At 33.8% G+C, this 18,644-nt stretch overlaps 1 protein-coding gene and 1 long non-coding RNA gene across 2 annotated transcripts; one reads left to right on the forward strand and one right to left on the reverse strand.

Moving 5' to 3' along the window:
* Nucleotides 1-686: 686 nt before the first annotated feature.
* LOC136816119 (uncharacterized) lies at nt 687-10,874 on the reverse strand. Its single transcript, XM_067072554.1, has 14 exons — nt 10,760-10,874; nt 10,588-10,659; nt 10,394-10,472; nt 9,163-9,264; nt 8,694-8,834; nt 8,179-8,321; nt 7,206-7,351; nt 6,000-6,162; nt 5,648-5,756; nt 3,333-3,651; nt 2,862-2,940; nt 2,598-2,723; nt 2,307-2,426; nt 687-1,357 (listed from the first exon to the last, which is right to left on the reverse strand). Exons 1-14 carry the CDS (start codon nt 10,832-10,834, stop codon nt 1,262-1,264), a joined length of 1,770 nt encoding a protein of 589 aa, XP_066928655.1. The 5' UTR covers nt 10,835-10,874; the 3' UTR covers nt 687-1,261.
* Nucleotides 10,875-16,585: 5,711 nt separating this feature from the next.
* On the forward strand, nt 16,586-17,723 carry LOC136816120 (uncharacterized). Its single transcript, XR_010847803.1, has 2 exons — nt 16,586-16,861; nt 17,092-17,723. It is a non-coding gene; the product is annotated as an uncharacterized lncRNA (long non-coding RNA).
* The last annotated feature ends 921 nt before the right edge of the window (nt 17,724-18,644 follow it).

The raw sequence follows: 18,644 nt of genomic DNA on the forward strand, positions 1-18,644 counted from the left end.
AACTCAGACATGACTCTATATAGTTACTCTTAGGTTCCAAATAAACGGAGGGGTTCGAATAAACGGGGGGGTTGGAAAATTTTCTAGATTTTAATAAACGGGGGGACCTAATTGCCGGGGGGGGGGTTGGAAATTGTACTTCTGAAACCCAAAAATAAGGTAAAAATAGGCTAAAATAAGGCTATTTAGAGCAAAATAAGGGGCCTGCTCTTTGACAGCTGAAAATATTCTTATAGATTAATAAACGGGGGGTCCTAATAAGGTCCGGGGGTGTTGGTAAATTTTCGAAAAATTAACAAGCGGGGGGGGGGGCGTTTATTTGGAACCTAAGAGTACAAGGCCCTACATCCAATATCAAATGTGGTTTTTAGCTACCTTGAGCGTTTCGTCTAAGATTCCGAGATTTTATCGACATTTAACTAAATGGAGCTCCCTGATTGTAGTTCTTAAGATTAGGAGTAGAAAAGTTCCTATATCCATAAGTTCTTAGAAAATCAGGGAACCATTTTCTACATTTGAAAACACTTGAAAATTGTTCTTTCTTTTGTTTACAAATGTTGTGTAAGCAAATGGTACCAGGAGATACGTTTAAAATCCTTTCTTAACGAAAACAATACTTTGTTACATATAGTATTTTCTCACTTTTAAAACACAATTTTATACAAATTAAAAATGAAAAAAAAATCAATAACAAATACAGTAGACAAAAACAAGAGGAAGGTAGTAGAATTCTCAAAGGACAGATGTGACGTCTTTGAAGTTTTTTTGATGTTTGTTCGTAGAAATTAGCTCATTTGATTTTTGAAAAATCAAAAATATAGGAGCATGTTCGTAAAATACGTCTTGTGTCAGTGGCAGATCTGACGAGGGTTCAAAATTTATGCCGGAGAAACTTCATTTCCTTATAAGGACTATCGCTAAAAGAAACACTCCGTCATAAATTTTGAACCCCTTAGATCCACAACTGGGTTGTTTGGGTGACCCACAAAATTTTGGATGTTTTTTTTTACGACGTCTTGAGGCCAAAGAATAGTCACAAAGTGCATGGAGTTTAAATATCTAAAAAGCATATCGCAACATAAAATTTCACCCATTAGTTTACTTTTTCGGCGTTTTTAAAATGTCAAATTTCACTTTTGGAAAGAGGGAAAACCACGTTACATTAAAATTATAATATTATGTTTAAAAATAATAAAATTAGTAATTTTGTTCATCCTCTACAAGTCAAAAGTGTTTCGTAGGTTACCCGGTAAACGTTTAACTATTCCAATCCAGTGCTTAAGCGATACATTGACCGTTCTATCATTAGATTGGTGCATTTTCCTCTAGCCATCCTTTTAATCAATTCCACGAGAACCTGCAAACACAAAACAAAATAACATGACATGTTTTATAATGAAAATCCAAGTGCAGTACACTTTAATGATTCGATCGGGAAATTAAAAATAATGAAATTAAACTTCCATGCGAAAATTATAAATTGGCCTAGAGCGAAGGCGATTCTAAACAAAGCTATTTATAAAGTAGATTACTAAGATTAGGACCGGGATTGACATAAAAATTAATATACTCGATCTAACCATAACTTCAAAATGTTTTAAATGATTTGATAAATTAACATTACAGTTGACGCTCTCTAATTCGATCTTCAAGGGGAATTGGATTTTCATCGAATAAGGGAGCGCGTCGAATAGTAGAGCGTCGTTTATGCGAGTATTTTGTTGACGGGGACTTTAAATTTCATCGAACAAGGGAGCTTATCAAATAGTAGAACGTTGAATTAGAGGGCGTCAACTGTATATACATTTAAAGTGTGTTCCAAAAAATTGGCAGTCCGTACTTCTAAACATTGCTCTTGAAGGAAAAAAGTAATACCTCGTTGAAAAGATCATTTCAAGACGCTTTTTGTAAGCTTTATAGATTTTTCTGAAAATGTGAAAATGAAGATGAAAAATGAAGAAGAAAAAAGTGAAGATTTTTTCTACTTGAAAAAAACTTTTATTTCATACTTTTCCAAAACTTTGAATTCCGTTGATTTCAAATGTATTCAGATTTTTCATATCTCTTTTGGTTCAAAAGTTACAGCCCTCCGAAAAAGGTTCACTTCGACTATTTTTTGCAATTTATCGCCCATTTGGACTCAAAATTACCTTTTCAACGAGGTATTACTTTTAATTATATCTTTTTTCCTTGGAGAGAAATGTTAAATAAGTACGGACTGTCAATTAAAAAATTTTCAACTAAAAATGCCCAGAGGAGTTGAGTTGCACTTGAAATGACATTAGAATGATAGTGGTGGTACGAACCTCTGGCATCAACCATCTTTCAACTATCGCATCCGCCATGTCAACCGAAAAGCGTTGTTCGATAAGCTTCTTTGCTTTTACATTTAATGATGACTTGATACAATCGACAGCAAATTTCCTCTAAACGTCAAAGGTAAAAAATATTAACACATCATAGTATATCATATGAAAAACATATACAAATGAAAAAGCTTGAGCGATAACGAATATTGGCAATAATTCTACACGGTTTAAATACCCGTTTTCGTTCAATAATTTACTAATTACAAGACAGATTTAATGAAAACTTACTTTGGAAGAAGGCATTGTCTTCATGAAAAAGATATTCTCTTCTGCATCAGGATTATTTACCAACTTTGTGACCATTTTTGTACGGTGACCTGGATAAGTTCCGCTTAAAATATCGACGATGTAACCCTAAATAAAAAAGAAATTAAATTCGGTGTAAATTTGAATTCCGAGACCTGAAGCATAAAAAGATGTATACCAAACTTGTATCGTGACACGGAAATGAAAGTTGATAAATTGATCAAAAGTTCTGATAAAAAAAATTACCTCTAGTTTTCTATCTCGTTTGAAAAGTAACAGTGGGTCTATTTGACAAGTTTCGCCTTGAAGTAGATTTTCTTTAATCCTGAAATCCAAAATAATTTTAAGTAAAGGTAACATGTTGCCAATTCGCACAATTAAATCTCTCAAGATAGTAACATTACCCTATCCCTTCTGAAATCATAATTTCAGGAAAAGATGGCAAAAAATTAATCCCATAAGAAAATATCCATCCTAGCTTGTCAAACGTATAAAAGTTCCGTCAAAATACTGTCGAACGTGCTAACCGCAAAGGTTCAACTTCAGTATCTTTAAAGTCACTTGTAGGCCAAATTGTAAAAATGATGGAAAAACTAAGTTTTTAGCCTCGTTTTGGGGCTAAGATTGGTGACCACGCCCCTAAAAATCAAAATTTTGAAAAAGAAAATGAAAAAAAGACGAACGAAAATTAATGGGATTAAGGTAATTAAAGCTTACGTTCGTGTTACACTTGCTTCGGATGCACAACCACAATCACTGTCATGTTCAGCACAAAAATTGTGATATTTCAAGTTACAATTAGGGCAAGTGAAAAAGAAACTTGTGGTAAGATTCGCGCCACAAGAGATGTTGTGGCTGCACGGTTCTGTTTCCACGAATGGGAAAGATTGGACAAGACAACAATACTCGGCCGTTTGGTCGTGAAATAGAAGGTGAATCCTTCTCGCCCCATCTCCAAATTTATGGCAACCATCTTCTGTTTCAAAGATTACTGCAATTCCAAACGCCAAAAATACCCCAACAAGTTCAAAAATGCCTGAAAGAAAAAGCAAGGGAGATTTAATATTCCTTTATTTTTCAACTATGGTGGCTGAGTGCATGGAGGTATGAAGAAACAGGAGAAATATGCTATTTGCTGGAAAATAATCTACAATATATGTAATCCCCCTTCTTGCTATCTCCCCTTCCACTGGAAAATTTGTGATCCCTTCCATTCTTGGGTTTTCCGGAAGGTGTCATCCCCCCTTAAGAAAGGGGGGGGGCGAACTATGTGAAATCTTGGCTAAAATTCTCCAGCGACTTTTTGTCTACAAATAGGGTATGAAATTTTGTATGCTTATAAAGAACTTTTTTTTTCTGGCTGGAGAAAATATCTTTTCAAAACAAAAGTTAATGGATGGCAAAATTGAACGCAAACTTATTTCTTGGGGCTAAATTTATTTTATTCTCTAATATTAGAAGGCTAGAAATCTTCGATGCTGATATTGAAAATTTTAAGAGCAAACTTGAGTTCTACTAAAAAGTCATATTTTATCGGGAGAGCCTAGAATTTCTTTTGATTTATTCCATAAAAGAAATCAAAAGATTTTCACGACCAATTACCGACAAATTCAACTCCTGTTTTTCTTTATACCTCCATGCTGCTCCATGCTGAGCGGCAGTTTTGTTTGCAAGTTTTGTATAGGTTTATTGTTAATAGCTGTACCGTTGAAAATTTAAGTATCTGATACAGGGGTGTGTATATTTTGTTAGTAAGAATAAGTTCATTGGTACATCACCCCAATGTTTCATTTCTGCAAAATGTCCCCACTAAATGATAAAATTTTGCACTGAAATTCAATCCCATTAAAGTGATTTGTCAGCTTTGAATAAACAAAGTGTTACCGTCATGTAATGTCCGTCATCCGTCATCTTAATAGGTCAATTTGGTCTTTCTGTACTAAGTCGTGAGCAAAATATATTAAAATGTTACTTGTCAGAGTTTGTAGGTCTGTCCACAATTAGAAATAGTCAGTTTTACTTTAAGTATTTAAAAATCGTTTACAAGTAATTCATCTTTTTAAAAAAAGATCGAAACGATCGAAGCTCATAAAAAAGTTAGGCTAGTCTCACCATAGTATAAGAAAGCCGCAGCTGGAATGTTTACAGCATTGTCTTTTCAGTTAATAGACCTTTTCATAAATTACGTCATGAACATCACTTGCCTCGTATTCAAACAATTACCATGGTGATTATGTCCCTTGAGACATTAAATGATTTTTTACAAATAGAAAGTGGTTTTGATAAAATCCGCTGGGAGTTAATCACCATGGCAATAATTTCAAAGCGAGGCAAGTGATGTTCGTGACGTAATTTATGAAAAGGTCTATTGCTGTTCTATCTCTGTCTCTGAGCTCTATAAGAATATCAACATTATCAGTTTATACTTGGTAGATAGTTTTTGGAATTCTCTCTTATTTTCCTTCACAAAAAAGTTTTTTGTTTAGATATCTTTGAATCTAGGCTCAATAAAACACTATGAACTAATTTTGGACATATTTTAGGGGTATTTTGAGGTAATTATACTTTTTAGCCAAATTTAAAATTCTAAGAACTAAATTCAAAAGTACAACTTTCCTGTCAGTTTGAATGATGAATTTAAAAGTTGTTAGCTTGAAATTTTCACTTGAAGTACTTTTTCATTGATTTTTAAAAATATTTCACTGAAATCTTGTGAAAGCATTTCAAGGTACTTTATTAAATTTTGGCTTTCAGCCCAATCATTTTGTGCTCGTTTAGATTTCTTATTGTTGATCTTTCCTTTATAATGATTATACAATGTTATATAATGCAATCGTATTCTCAGATGTTATCATTCCAGCCGCGGCTTTTTTATTCTATGGTCTCACAGACCATGTTAAGACATTGGTTCCATTTCACTACAAAACTAAATGAAGCCGTTGATCGCTTCGTTAGAAGAAGGCGAAAAATGAGCTCGAAAAGTCATGCAAAAAAAAAAAACACAGAAAAAAACGTTGTGCAAATATCTTTACTTGAATCTTGTGTCCTCTCTAGTATATTAGATTTCAGCTCTGTCAAATTTGAAGAGCCAAATAGGTTTCGTATCACTTCCTGATTGATATTACCGATACCATTTGTCATCTATTGATAAAAGTAGAAAATTAGTAGTCTGTCATAATCAGTACAAAGTTTTTTTAACATTTTTTCTAAACTTTGTACATCGGATGAATGCCTGACGCACGAAACTAAGCACGAAACTAAAAGTAATGTTCTTTTATGCTTTTTATGAAATTTAAAAGAGAAAAACAGAAAATATTGTTATCTCCGAAGCAGGGATAGCACTTAATTCTCATTTTGCAAAAATAATTATTAGACTTAACTAACCCATTCGACCAGAACGTCAATATGTGACAAGCAACTCGTTATGGTAACCAGCTTTATGAAAGGCCAAAATTTCTTATCATGAAATAATGCAAACGAAATGCATTCTGCTGATGTAAGAAGTCGAACAGGCTCCAGCTCTGTATCGGCTACTAAACAACGGTGCCTAAACGGAAACAATTTAATTTAATGCTTTAAATGACAGCTAATAAACCTAAAATGTATACTCGTATCAAAAGCTAATTTCGTGTTCTTACTTGAAAAATTAGCGCCTGTCGTGCTAGATTTACAAGGGAAAATGTTTGGACACTCCAATACACGTATCAATCCCTAGTTGGCACGGTTAGCTTTTGAGCTTTAGTTCTTTTCGACGGTGGTATCAATTTTTATTTTATTTTCATTTATTCTTTCTTTAGAGTTGGTATCACAAAAATAGTTACATAGTACTAGTTAAAACCAACATGACATCGAATATTTACTTAAATAGTAAATAATAATAAGCAGATATTCAATGGGTAAAAGTTGGTTATTGAGATTTATTAACCCGAGGTGATGTAATATTCAACGAGGCGAAGCCGAGTTAAATATACATCACCGAGGGTTAATAAATCCAATAACCAACGAAAACCTATTGAAATATATGTTTTATTATATACCTAGAGGCAAAAACGAAACATTATATATGTCAATTGTTAAACGTTTCACATAAAACACTCCCATATAATCGAACGTTCGAATGTTTTTATTTTTTAATGATTTTCTTAATTACTTTGAGTCATAAAATGTGTTCATGAAATTGACAACAGATTTATTTTAATGAATTTCTTTGATATAGCAACAAAAACGACAAAAAATCAAACTTTGAAAGCAAAATTTGAAAAAAAAAATTCTACCGTGGTATAATAGCCATGGTATATCAGGAATTATTCAATGGCTGTTTTTGCCTACAGGTATATAATAATTTAAAATATAAAACCATTAAAAAATTGAACAAAGTTTTCATGAACAATACATTTTCGTTTCGTTTTGATTTTGTTCTTGAAACCCTCTAGCATAAGCGTAGAAGCAATAGCCATTGAATATCTACCTGATCAGGAAACGCAAGCAAAAATATCGAGTATCATTTACAGCACAGAGCGATCGATGGCCTAAAAGTCCTAGATTACCGTGCTATCCACGTAAAATATCAACTCTGAAAACTGTTCTTACCTTAGAGATACTAGATTCTTTTTAATTGGAGTTTTTGGCGGTGACCAATTCTTTGCAAGCCAGTTTTTCGGGAAATCAAAGTCTTCCCAATTCAGCTCAGCCCACTGTTCGGAGGAAACAGGGAGATCCGATGCTTGAAACAAAGCCTTAAAAATATGAGAAAAAGAAGTTATTCGTCCCGTGATCATTCATAAATAGAAGACAGACCTTACTATACTGAATGAATTTCAATTTTTATCTGTCACACTATCGCCAAGTAAAATATCAAAGTTTCTAAAACGCCGCACCTTAAAATATTAAAACTCTCAATCTAAAGTAGGTTTTCCATTGAGTCTATTTTCCGCGTGGGACAAACTTTTCGCTTTACGCGGGAGTCAAAGTTTTTCACCTCTACATTGCTTTTTCAAAAACGGTTTAGACCCGGTGCCATAATCAAAACCAATAATATGCAATTTCTCGAGTTTGGAAAAAAGGTTGAAAGCTGGTTAACCCGTTGTAAATCTGAAATTGGACCGAAAAAAACTTCTTTGAATTAGATGTGCAAATTTTTATTGGCGTCATTATGGATCAAAATGAAACCAGACCACATTAATATCAGGTGATCGGGTTCAATAAGCCGAGATAATAAGCTTTCATCGGTCGTGGAGGTCATCGTTTAATTTTTTTAGACATCGTCCGACCACGGTCTCTATGTTCAATGACAAATTCTTTGTTCAACCACGGTCTCTAAGCATGGCGACGACGTTTAAGAAACTTAACGACGACCTCTATGACCGCTGAGGGTTCATCACATCGGCTCATTGAGTCCGATCTCCTCTGACATATTAAAACTGCTCTATTTTTAGTTATGTTAATATCTTATCTTTCTCCCCTATCATCTACTACCCAAAATGACTTTCATGCGTAAGTAACACTTTATCGGCAACAGGAACCAACAACTAGAGCTCTAAGATAAGTCGAAGACTAAACTAACCATACTGCTTGTAGCGCGAAACTTCAGAAAAGAATTTAATATCTTATCTAAAGATGACACATCAGACTTTCGGGTAGACCGAAATGATATGTCATCCGGCCACCATTCTGGTTTGAGTGAAGGGATCCACGGTTTCCACGTCTCTGAAATTTTTTAAAAAAGGAAATCAAAATTCACAATTTCATTGAGTTATAAAGGTCAAATGATTATCACCTCAAATTTAAAACACCGGTGCAGGATGAAACAAATACATCAAGTTTCATTCACGATTCTTATTAAACGGTTTCTTAGTAGTATTTATGATACAAATAATCAAACATACCATCAAAGGTTAAAATCAATGAAGGAGTTATTCCGCAGAGATATTCAAGTGAAGTGATAGTGATAGTGATACTTTTTATTATGATTTAGGCAAAATCCTATCGAAATAGGTCACATGTCTTCTGAAATGATACAGCGATATAAAAGAAAGATCAATTTTTTATATGAAAAATAAAACTTAAGAAATGATTTACCAGTGTACCATCGAACTAGATTTCTCACTAGCACTCTTTTTTTAAGGGTGTTGAACTTGGCCCAGTCAACGGGAAAATCGAATTCTTCTTGCTCACTGTCTACTTGTTCATTTGCCACAATATTCTGTGTCGGTCTTTTCTCTAATTGGGATGGCAAAATGATAAATACATGGACAGACATAAAATAGTACTCATTTTACCTTAATTGATAGAGGAGGGGTTGTAAATTGTGCACATAGGCACAGAAAAGTATATTTCCTGTAGATCTCTGCAGTTTACTTAAAAATAGTACCGGGTAATTTCGAGGTAAATCACAAGAAACCGCAGGAGCCCGGAGATTGTCAAGAAGAAGAACATAGCCCCAAGGAAAATAGAGAAAACCCGAGTTAAAAAATGACAGCTGGTTCTAATTTGAAAATCGAAAAATGCAAAGCAATATTAGTTGATGGTTGGAAATTTTTTCACTTACTTTGAAAATTATAGTACGGTTCAGAATCACCTTTCGCCGCCATTTCAAACTTGCTTTGGAGTTCCACGTTACTCACAAACTCAGTCATTTTGTCAGTCGTACCTGGTAAAAATAATATAAAAAATTGTTATCAACACCAACTTATTAACCTCAGTTTAAGGAAAAAGGGCGGACCATCCACTAAATCGGTACTAAAACAAACATGAATACTTCCAGCAAAATGACAAATACCCCTACACCCCCAAAAATAAATTACTAAACAAGTAATAAAGTTTTTTATTTTACTGAAAAGTTTTTTGTATTACTTTAAAATTCTCAAATAATAACAAAATATTTTGAATCTATCAATTTCGCCCTAAAGTTTTTCAAGAATTCAAATATTCTCAGGTATAAAATATACAAATTAATAATATATAACCCAAGTAACTAGAATTTAAGCCAGAATCCCATTTACCTATATTTTCTTAATTTTAATCAACCTATTTCCTAGCAAAAGCCTTTTAATATATGTATTTTAATATTTATGTTCTATTAATTTATCACGTTATTATCCATTTTTTTGCTCAGCTAAACTATAACACTCAATACACAATTTCCAGCAATTTCTTTTTGTCTTTGCAAGCCTTATTCTCTAAATTCAATTACTTTTACAATAATCTCTGATAGTCATTTATTTTAGCCGATTTAACTGTAATGTATTTATTTGTTAATAGTCGAAATAATTATTTATATTTTATTATTTTACTATTTTTTTTAAATTATAGTAGGTCCACATCAATGTTTGTTGCAATGACTAAATTATAGACCTTTTTGACCAAATAAATTTTACACTACATTACATTACAAATTTGAGTAATTTCGAGTCAGGTACCATTTTCAAATTAAGAAACATTTAAAAAGGGAGTTCACCTCATCACTTTGGTATTTTCATCAACTTAAAAGTTTCTTTTACTTTCAAAAAGGGGGATCTACCCCCTCAATTTGGTATCAATAACAAAGTGACTTTTTAATAGCCCAACCCTAGGTTTGCTATCTGGTCCTGACCTCCTCGTGTAGAGTAATCAAATCATAGGCGTGTTTAAAAAATCTAAATTTTCAGAGGTCCTGCTTGAATCAATAACTCATCTGACCCTACTGATTTAGTTAATTAGGAAAGTAAATTTCATAGGCAAGTATGGCTAATGCTAATAGACATAAAAGGCAGAGAAGTTCATAATAAATCGCTCTTTACCTGCAATCCAAATCTGGGAGTAGGAGTTGAGGGCCATAACAGCAACTGGTGTCTTTGTCAGCAGAGATATTTCATAAACCTAAAAAATCAAAACCTCCTTGTGTAAAATCTTTTTCACTATTACCCTAACTATTCCTTCAACAAAAAGAATAACATCCTATTAAAATTGTAATTGTTGAAAGCAAAAAACTTACAACTTTTTCCAACTGCCCAAGCTTGGCTTTCTCTTTAGCTCGACGCATTCTGCCATCTGTAATGTAAGCGAGCTGAAAAATGACAATTATTAATAAGTTTTTACAGAAAATTACTAGACAATTTCACGCTCCATCAGAAAAGATTAACTTAAAATTGAAATAAGCTTTTTACCGATTTCTCGTAAGGTCCATTTTTACCAATGCGCTTTCTTTTCAAATCATTCTTGCCACTATTGTTATTAGACATTTTAAAACTTCAGTACCAAAATCAAGTATTGATTTGTCTTACAACTGAAATAATAATGGGAATTATATCATAAGGCAAGGCTCATATTGAAACTGTTGTTTTGCGGGCAAAACCACTCATAGCCAGTCAGTTGGCCATCAGATAAAAAAAAGGCTAGCTAATGACTAAAACTTCTTGTAGAATTTGAGCTATGATCACCATTTTAATATCGATACATCTTCGATCTTAAACTGTGAAAAACAGCTTAAAACTTTCATCTGGTTGACTATAAAATGGTCCCTATTTTGTTATTTATTAATGACTTTTAATGTCAATCAGTGATGGGCTTTGTGGGCTGCATCTTTTTATTAAATAAATATTTTGAATTATTTTTTACAGCGATAATGTCCTAGAATGAAAGAGTTACTTTTGTGACGATTTCTTTATTCTTCAGTTTCGTTTTTTTAAAGACAAACTTTAGGTTAAAAACTCAGTCAATCGAGACACAGAAAGGGTTTAGAAATGTCAAGTTTAAGGTCTGTCTTAACAAAATAGATTATGTTCTTTAGCTTATCCAAACTAGTTTCAATCAAAAATTTCACCCTCCCAGCTCTCCTTTCCTAGGTGAAGTCATTTGAAAATAAGAAAAAACAAAATGGTACATAATGTGTGTCTTTCCATATTCGAAAAGTTGTCTGAAACTTTTCCAAAATGTTGTCAGATGTTGACAAACTTTTGGAACGATAGTATATTATTATTTCAGAGTGCAGCACCATAGCACAGCACTATCCAAAGCTGGTCTTATATACTCTCTCCAGATAACATATTCTTATTCCCTCTTTGTTATAGATAGGAACCATAGTTAAGTAACGTGGTCACCAATAATATGTTTTATGTGTGCATCCCCTGATTGACTCTCCTACATCGCTGGGCTGGATGCACAATAAAATGGTCGTTCACTGTCTATCTATCTCAGTATCTATCTATCTATATTTTAAGTATCAAAAAGGTCTTAAGACCCATTATCCATACATACAATGATAGTACAACAGTATTAAGACTTAATCAAAATTTATCAACCCTTGAGTCTGAAGCGCTACATCTCGTTTAAAAATGTTGTTTGATTTATTAAATGGAAAGAAACACATAAATGAAGAACATCTACCTACACTGACAAGCAACGTTGCCTAAATATGAAATTCAAACAAATACTGGGATCGATCAAATCATATGAATCCTTATTCTTCCCAGATGTTGTGAAAAATTGGAACAAACTGCCAGCCAATATAATGAACAAAGCAAACGAAAACAAATTTTTAAAAGCTGTTAGAGCAATAGACACTTGAACAAAATTATAACCTTTAATGTGCATTACTTACAAACAGTTTTGCTGGCTTATTCTCCATCTTAATTTAGCCAACAATCCCCCAGCTATTGTAGTTATAGTAACAGCATTAACAGCAGTCTAATTACCTGCAAAGACAAGAAAGGTTTGTTGCGTCCTTTGAATTATTTGCATATGGTCACAAATTTGGACTTCTCTGCAGTTCATCTTGATAAGAAACCTCTTAATAACTAGATTGAGATTGACCCTTGAAAAAGTTTTTGTGTATTCTTAAAGTATCTATCATAACCTTTGAAATTTAACCTAATGTTAAAAATGTCAATTTATAGAATTAACTGAAACTGAATTTCCAAACAGATGTCTCATAATTTTGACTGATGTTTATACTTAAATTTAAATCCTAGATGTTTTGAGCATTTTTATCCTACTATTAAATTTATGTTTTATATTCAAGAGAATAGGTTTGAAAAAACCTTGTATGAATTACTCATATTTCGTTCCCCCCTTTCTTAAGGGGGGATGACACCTTCCGGAAAACCCAAGAAGGGGGGGGGATTGCAAATTTTCCAGTGGAAAGTGGGGGTAGCAAGAAGGGGGATCACTCAAGAAGGGGGGATTACATGTATATTGTAGAGTATTTTCTAGCAATGTTATGAAAATTGGTCTGCATGAAAGGGGGGTCCAAATCATTTTGGTAGGGACCACTTGGTCATTTTTTAAGTCCCCATAATATATTTCACTTCTGACAAGTCATGAAAGTATCTACAAAAATTTTCTTCCTTGATCTTTATTAAAAGCTTATCATAAAGGGGATATTGGTATTTTTTGTTTGACAAATCAATATAGGGCTGGGCTTAAAAAATTGTTAGTTTGTCGTCACGCGACCCTAGATTTTGGAGGTGGGTCGGTCGGAATTTTTTTTTATTTTGGCGATTTATGAAATTTTCGTCCATGGAAGGGTTAACAGTTTGTTTACATTTAGGTAATTTTGAATAAAAAACAGAAGTGCTAGCAGGGAATTTACAATTCATATGCTTGAGACAAACAAGATGGGAATTTTGATTTTTTATTGTTTGAAGTTTTTGAAGGAAAAAAATTTCTTTAAAATGGCAAATAAATCTTTGGGTTGGCAGGTTTCGAGGTAGGGTCGGTCGGGTGACGGCAAACCAACGGACTAGCTGCAATCTTGTTTTCAAACACTAGCTTTTTGAAACTGCAAATAAAATTATAAAGAAATGGTAATTTACTCAATTCTGGCAGTATTTAAAAAAAAATGGAGAAAATTAACAATCTAAATGGTATCTAATGTTTATGACAGCTTTCAGTTAGGGTTACTTTAATAAGGGGTCACTCACAAATCGATTTAAGGTTAGAAGAACGTCAATTGACGTTTTAAAAGCTGAACCACCCACCCAAAATCGATAAAAACTGCCTTCATCGCTGTTTTGTCAGCCATCTTGATTTTCACTACGGTTCGCATAGTTTAAATTTGAAAAAAAAAGAAACGGAGATAATTACTAAACTTGTTCACAAAATTCCCGTATATATTTATATAGTTAATTATCTCCGTAGTATGTAGTGACAGAAAGAACGGCTATCTGCAAAAATTCAAGGGCCATTCGGTGCGTCAAACAAAGAAAAGACATAAAAATCAGGCCGTTTGTTTTGGTTTTCAAAACAAACGAAGCGATCAAACAGAAACATGGCGAGAAGTAATATTTTGCATGGAATGAAAAATCAATGTTTCTGAAAAACGTCAACAACTTTTAACCCACCCACCCATATACGTCAAGTGACGTTCTTCTAACCTAAAATGGATTTGTGACAGTTACATCAATATGCCAAAAACATTTTGTTCAACCACCTTCACTTCAAGGTGAAAGCCACATGAATATATGGTTCATCCTATAAAAGGAAATTCATTCTATGGTGGCCTATCTTGAAGTGAAGGTGGTTGAACAAAATGTTTTTGGCATATTGATGTAACTGTGTGAGTGACCCCTAAGCAAAGGGTAACTGTGTGAGTGACCCCTAAGCAAGTAACTTTCATTTGATTAGTTCCTAACAGAAGATTTTTCTGGTCTGTAAATTTGCAATTGAATGTAAATGAAAGGCCTCAGGGCCTCATGTAAGTTGTGTTCGCATCATTTACAGCCCCAAAATGTGAGTCAGTCGGTCCGTCGATTGGCACTAAAGTCATTGGAAAAATGCATGCCCTCTGAACATACAGACGGTCAGTTGGTGCTGAAAAGATCAGAAAAACGCGCTCTGAACATAAATTTTATCCTAAATTTGTGGTGGTGTTGTGGTTGTTGAGCGCCAAAAAAATATATTATTTCAAGCGTATATAAAAGTCAACTTTGACAACTGCTGTCCCAACTCCCAACATAGTTGGTCATAGTTGCCCCTGCATTGAATTGCCAATATGATGCAGGAACTGCTACGGAGCAAATCCCCAAATAATTACGCAAATAGCAAATATAGAAACTAAGCAATATTGCAGAGCAGAGAGGTACAAGACTATAGCAAAGATAAAAAATAACAAAGATTCAATTAAGGCATAAGGAAGCAAAATTGTTGCGTAGAGAACTATAATAAAGGCAAATAAGCACTACTGTAGTATACTACACCTTCTTCCGGCACCTGGCTGGTGGGTTCTCTGCCTCATCATGTTAATGTTAATGAGACAAAACAAAAAGGACATTGATTGATTAAAAACCGACAGAAACAAGAAGGGCTAACTAGCTATAAATTAGAATACAATCTTCAAAACGAAAAGTGAAATACTAGCATCAACAAAACACCCAATCTGGATCAACTCCACTCTGTTTACTTTACATTTCCTTCGCGCCAATCTTCCCACTTGCCTCAAGGCTGTGATTTATAATTAAAAGTACCGGCAGCCGAAAACACTATCACAAGCGCTACTGCAGCATTTTAGTCTTGGTCGTTCTGATTGGGCAGTGTTTTAAAATCCGAAGCGATTTATTCCTGAAAGCTGTGCGCCAACCTGGACAGATTCTCCCACGCATCCATGGGATTCAGACTCAGAGTGCATACGTGCCACCATGCGTGGAGTATCAGAATTTGCTTGGAGTTTAGCACACACTGGGAATTCAAAACACTGCGGTACTTATAGAAAAGTGCCCTATGGCATTATTACGAAATGGTGCTTTCGGGATTCTGCTCTCAAAAGCTGCCTTTTTGGATAGGTGAGTTTCATTTGGCACCTAAGAGTAGATCTCAGTATCATCTGTGAATGAGATCAGAGTGCTAATCTGCCAACATCATCCCCACGCCTTATCTCTTTTTTGACAAGGAGATTTGCCCTAGACGCCTCTGGCGGATTTTTATAACCTGTATGTATAGCCTTTCGAAAATCAATTTTAAACGACGTCTCAAAGAATTTCAAACCTTATAAAATATTTAGTTATTACATTAGCTCAATAACCATGCACACTTTCGGTGTTAAAAAAGGCACAAAATAATGTATATATCATCTTTTAAATGTCATACGCGAAAATAAATCCCACTCGATTGCCAAATTAATAACTCATTTTATAAAAAGCTTTTTTAGGCGTCCGTACAAACTTACAAATGTTCGCAAATTCAGCGATTTATGGCCTTTGTTGCTATACTGTAGTTATGGCTATCTTTCCAGAAGTTCGCTTTGACATTCAAATCAATCTGACTAGTCAAATCTCAGAATTATGAAAAAATTGAGCAAAATCGACCATCAAAGTCAGGATTAGAGCGGAAAAATCTCAAATATATTTAGCTTAGAAGAAAAGCTTTCTATGCCCCCGGGGATATGACCGTTAATATGCGAACCATTTTCGACCCAAATTTTATTCGTGAAATCAAAGATTTTTATTCAAATTTTCTAGATTATGAAAAACTATTTTATTTTGTTCGGTGGATGAAGAGGCTTTAGGAACACAATGGTCGAAACGTTACATCAAGAAAGTTTTAAAAGAGAAGGAATAACAACGCGGTCGTTGCGCGGGCCGTTTCCATTGATTTCCCTATTATGATATCGCTATAATAGAAAGTGAAGCTTGGCATATCGCCCCAGTCCTTTTTTGCGTTTCTCGGCAAACCGACAGTTTTACGACAATTGGTTACTAAGATTTTTCTTGACCATCCAAGATATTTTTAAAGATTTCTCTACAAAAACTGTTTACCAATCAAGAATTTTTGCTGAATGATCTTGTGGAATGTTTGAACTACACAAAACATATCAAGAGAGAGAAGAAACATGCTTATGAGATGAGATTTGGCGAAGAAAAGTTGAAGGATAATTTTTTCTTTACATTTTAGGGGGTCTTATTTAAAGTTAGGTAGCTACTCGTGGAATTTTCGAAATATAATGTGTGCATCGTTATGAAAAGTATAGAAGTGGTTTCTTGTGGTACAAGATTCTTTTGCATACATATAGGATTTAAATTCTAGTAGAGCACTTAAAATTCTGAATTTTCGGTTTGAAAACTTCCGAGAATTTGTCCTCCATTTTGTTTTTTTTACAGCAAGAAAGTAATATACATCATGTAATACCGTAAAAGAAATCAAAACGTCAGCTTTGGAAAGAGAACACAGGAAAAATTGGATGATTCATGTAGAGTGTGTGGAAAGAAAGTTGTATTTGATTACAAAACAGTATTTCTTCAACATTTTGGAATCAGACTTGAATAGCTACACACAAGGTAAATTATGTTTTTTAAAGAGTCTCCCTATTCATGGCTATTTTTTGTAAGCCAGAGAGGGTATTATGTTTTCAGTTTTTCTTTGGGATGGCAAGAATTGACCAAAAGGGAGTTATATGTACTCTGTTATACTGTTGGTTCATGAGTATCTTTTAATTTGTCAGAGAAAATTTTCATCACCTTTCTTCAAGTCGCTTAGCTATTAAAATTTTATTTCTTTCATTATCTAGGTCAATCCCAACAAAGTTTGTATTGCCTGCAGCTTGTGACTGTCACTGTCACGCTCTCCACACCAAAACATATGTACCATCTGTAATGGAGCTTATTGATTGTGGTAAAGGAAGAAAGAATGATGGAAAAATTTAATAGGAAACGTTGAATGAAGTAATGCTGTGACTGTCGAAATATTTTATAAGATACCATGCAACCTGTCAAGAAATAACTTATTGAACAACTTGGAACAATAATCATGTTCAACCTGCTATTGATCTAACATTGAAATTTAATGAGGATTTCTCATGGGAAATGTTTGTACAGGCCTGTACATGGTCAGGAGTACTCAACAATTTTGGTTTACTGTCTCGAAAATTGACAAATAAAAACTTTAATGAGAATTCAGAATTAATGCAATCCTTGAAATTATGTTTATCCTCGAGATGTTTTGAAAAGAAAAACTCAGAAAGAAAATTAACAGTGCTAGTTTCAATACAACAAAACACATAAAGTTAATGTTTTTTAATGTAATTTTTTGATTTGCCAACACTTTTGATAAAGTTAAAGGATTATTTTTCTGAAAGATTTTATTTTATCTTTAAATGATATATATTAAATATATTTATATTGATCCGATGATATTGAAAAATCTTCCTTCGTCAGTTATTCATGATAAATGGGGTTTCTGGTTTTAATTTTGTTTATAATTTGAAACCTTTTTTAAAATTTCACATTTATATACAAAAATGTGAGAAATGATTTTTCGTCTTATGTTATGATACGCTTCAAAATGCGCTTGCGCTCTCAGCGATTAAGAATCGAGTGATTTGATTGGACATTGAATTGATAATACACCTATTGTGTTTTTAAAAAGTCGGAAACCCGAGAACTTATGAAAGAGGGAAATATATAATAGCGTCAGGTGTTAATGTGCTGAGGATCACTCAAAGGAAAGAAGATCATTGTTATTCCTTCCCTTTTAAAACTTTCTTGGTTACATGGACGGAAATCAGGAAATGAAAAACACAAGGTTTTATTATCATACATTTTCTTTCTGCGGCGCTTTTAAAGCACACACATAAAATCATTGGATAAAGTTTTTACCTGTTTTTGCCCAATATTCCTCCTGCGTGTAAAATATTGCTTTGTCGTAAAGAGTGCAAAATGTGATTTGGAGATGAGATGCACCGGATATAGGAGAAGTATCGTGCCAACATGCAATAACCATCTGTCGATTAAAGTCGTATAATCTTTTTGCATCTGCATCCAATTCTCCGATCCTCTCGCGCTCGGCTGAAAGATGATTTTCATCCATCGCGTCAAAGTATTCACTAGAATGAATTCTCAAGTAGGGACGTTGGGAGCGGAGCATTCTGTTGCGGACCTCATTCGTTGAAAACTTCCTGCCTTTAAAATCAAAGGAAATACTTACAAAATGAATAAGCATGGCAGAGAAAATAAACCTAAATATTGAAATTCTCGATTAATAACGATTGTGGTGAAAGCAACGAAGAAGGATGGCGTTGTTGATATTCTGTGTAACAAAAATGATTTTGAGGACTCTAGCCCT

The sequence above is a fragment of the Clytia hemisphaerica genome, unplaced genomic scaffold (genome assembly GCF_902728285.1).
Source record: "Clytia hemisphaerica strain Z4C2 unplaced genomic scaffold, Clytia hemisphaerica genome assembly, whole genome shotgun sequence".
Lineage (NCBI taxonomy): Eukaryota > Metazoa > Cnidaria > Hydrozoa > Leptothecata > Clytiidae > Clytia > Clytia hemisphaerica.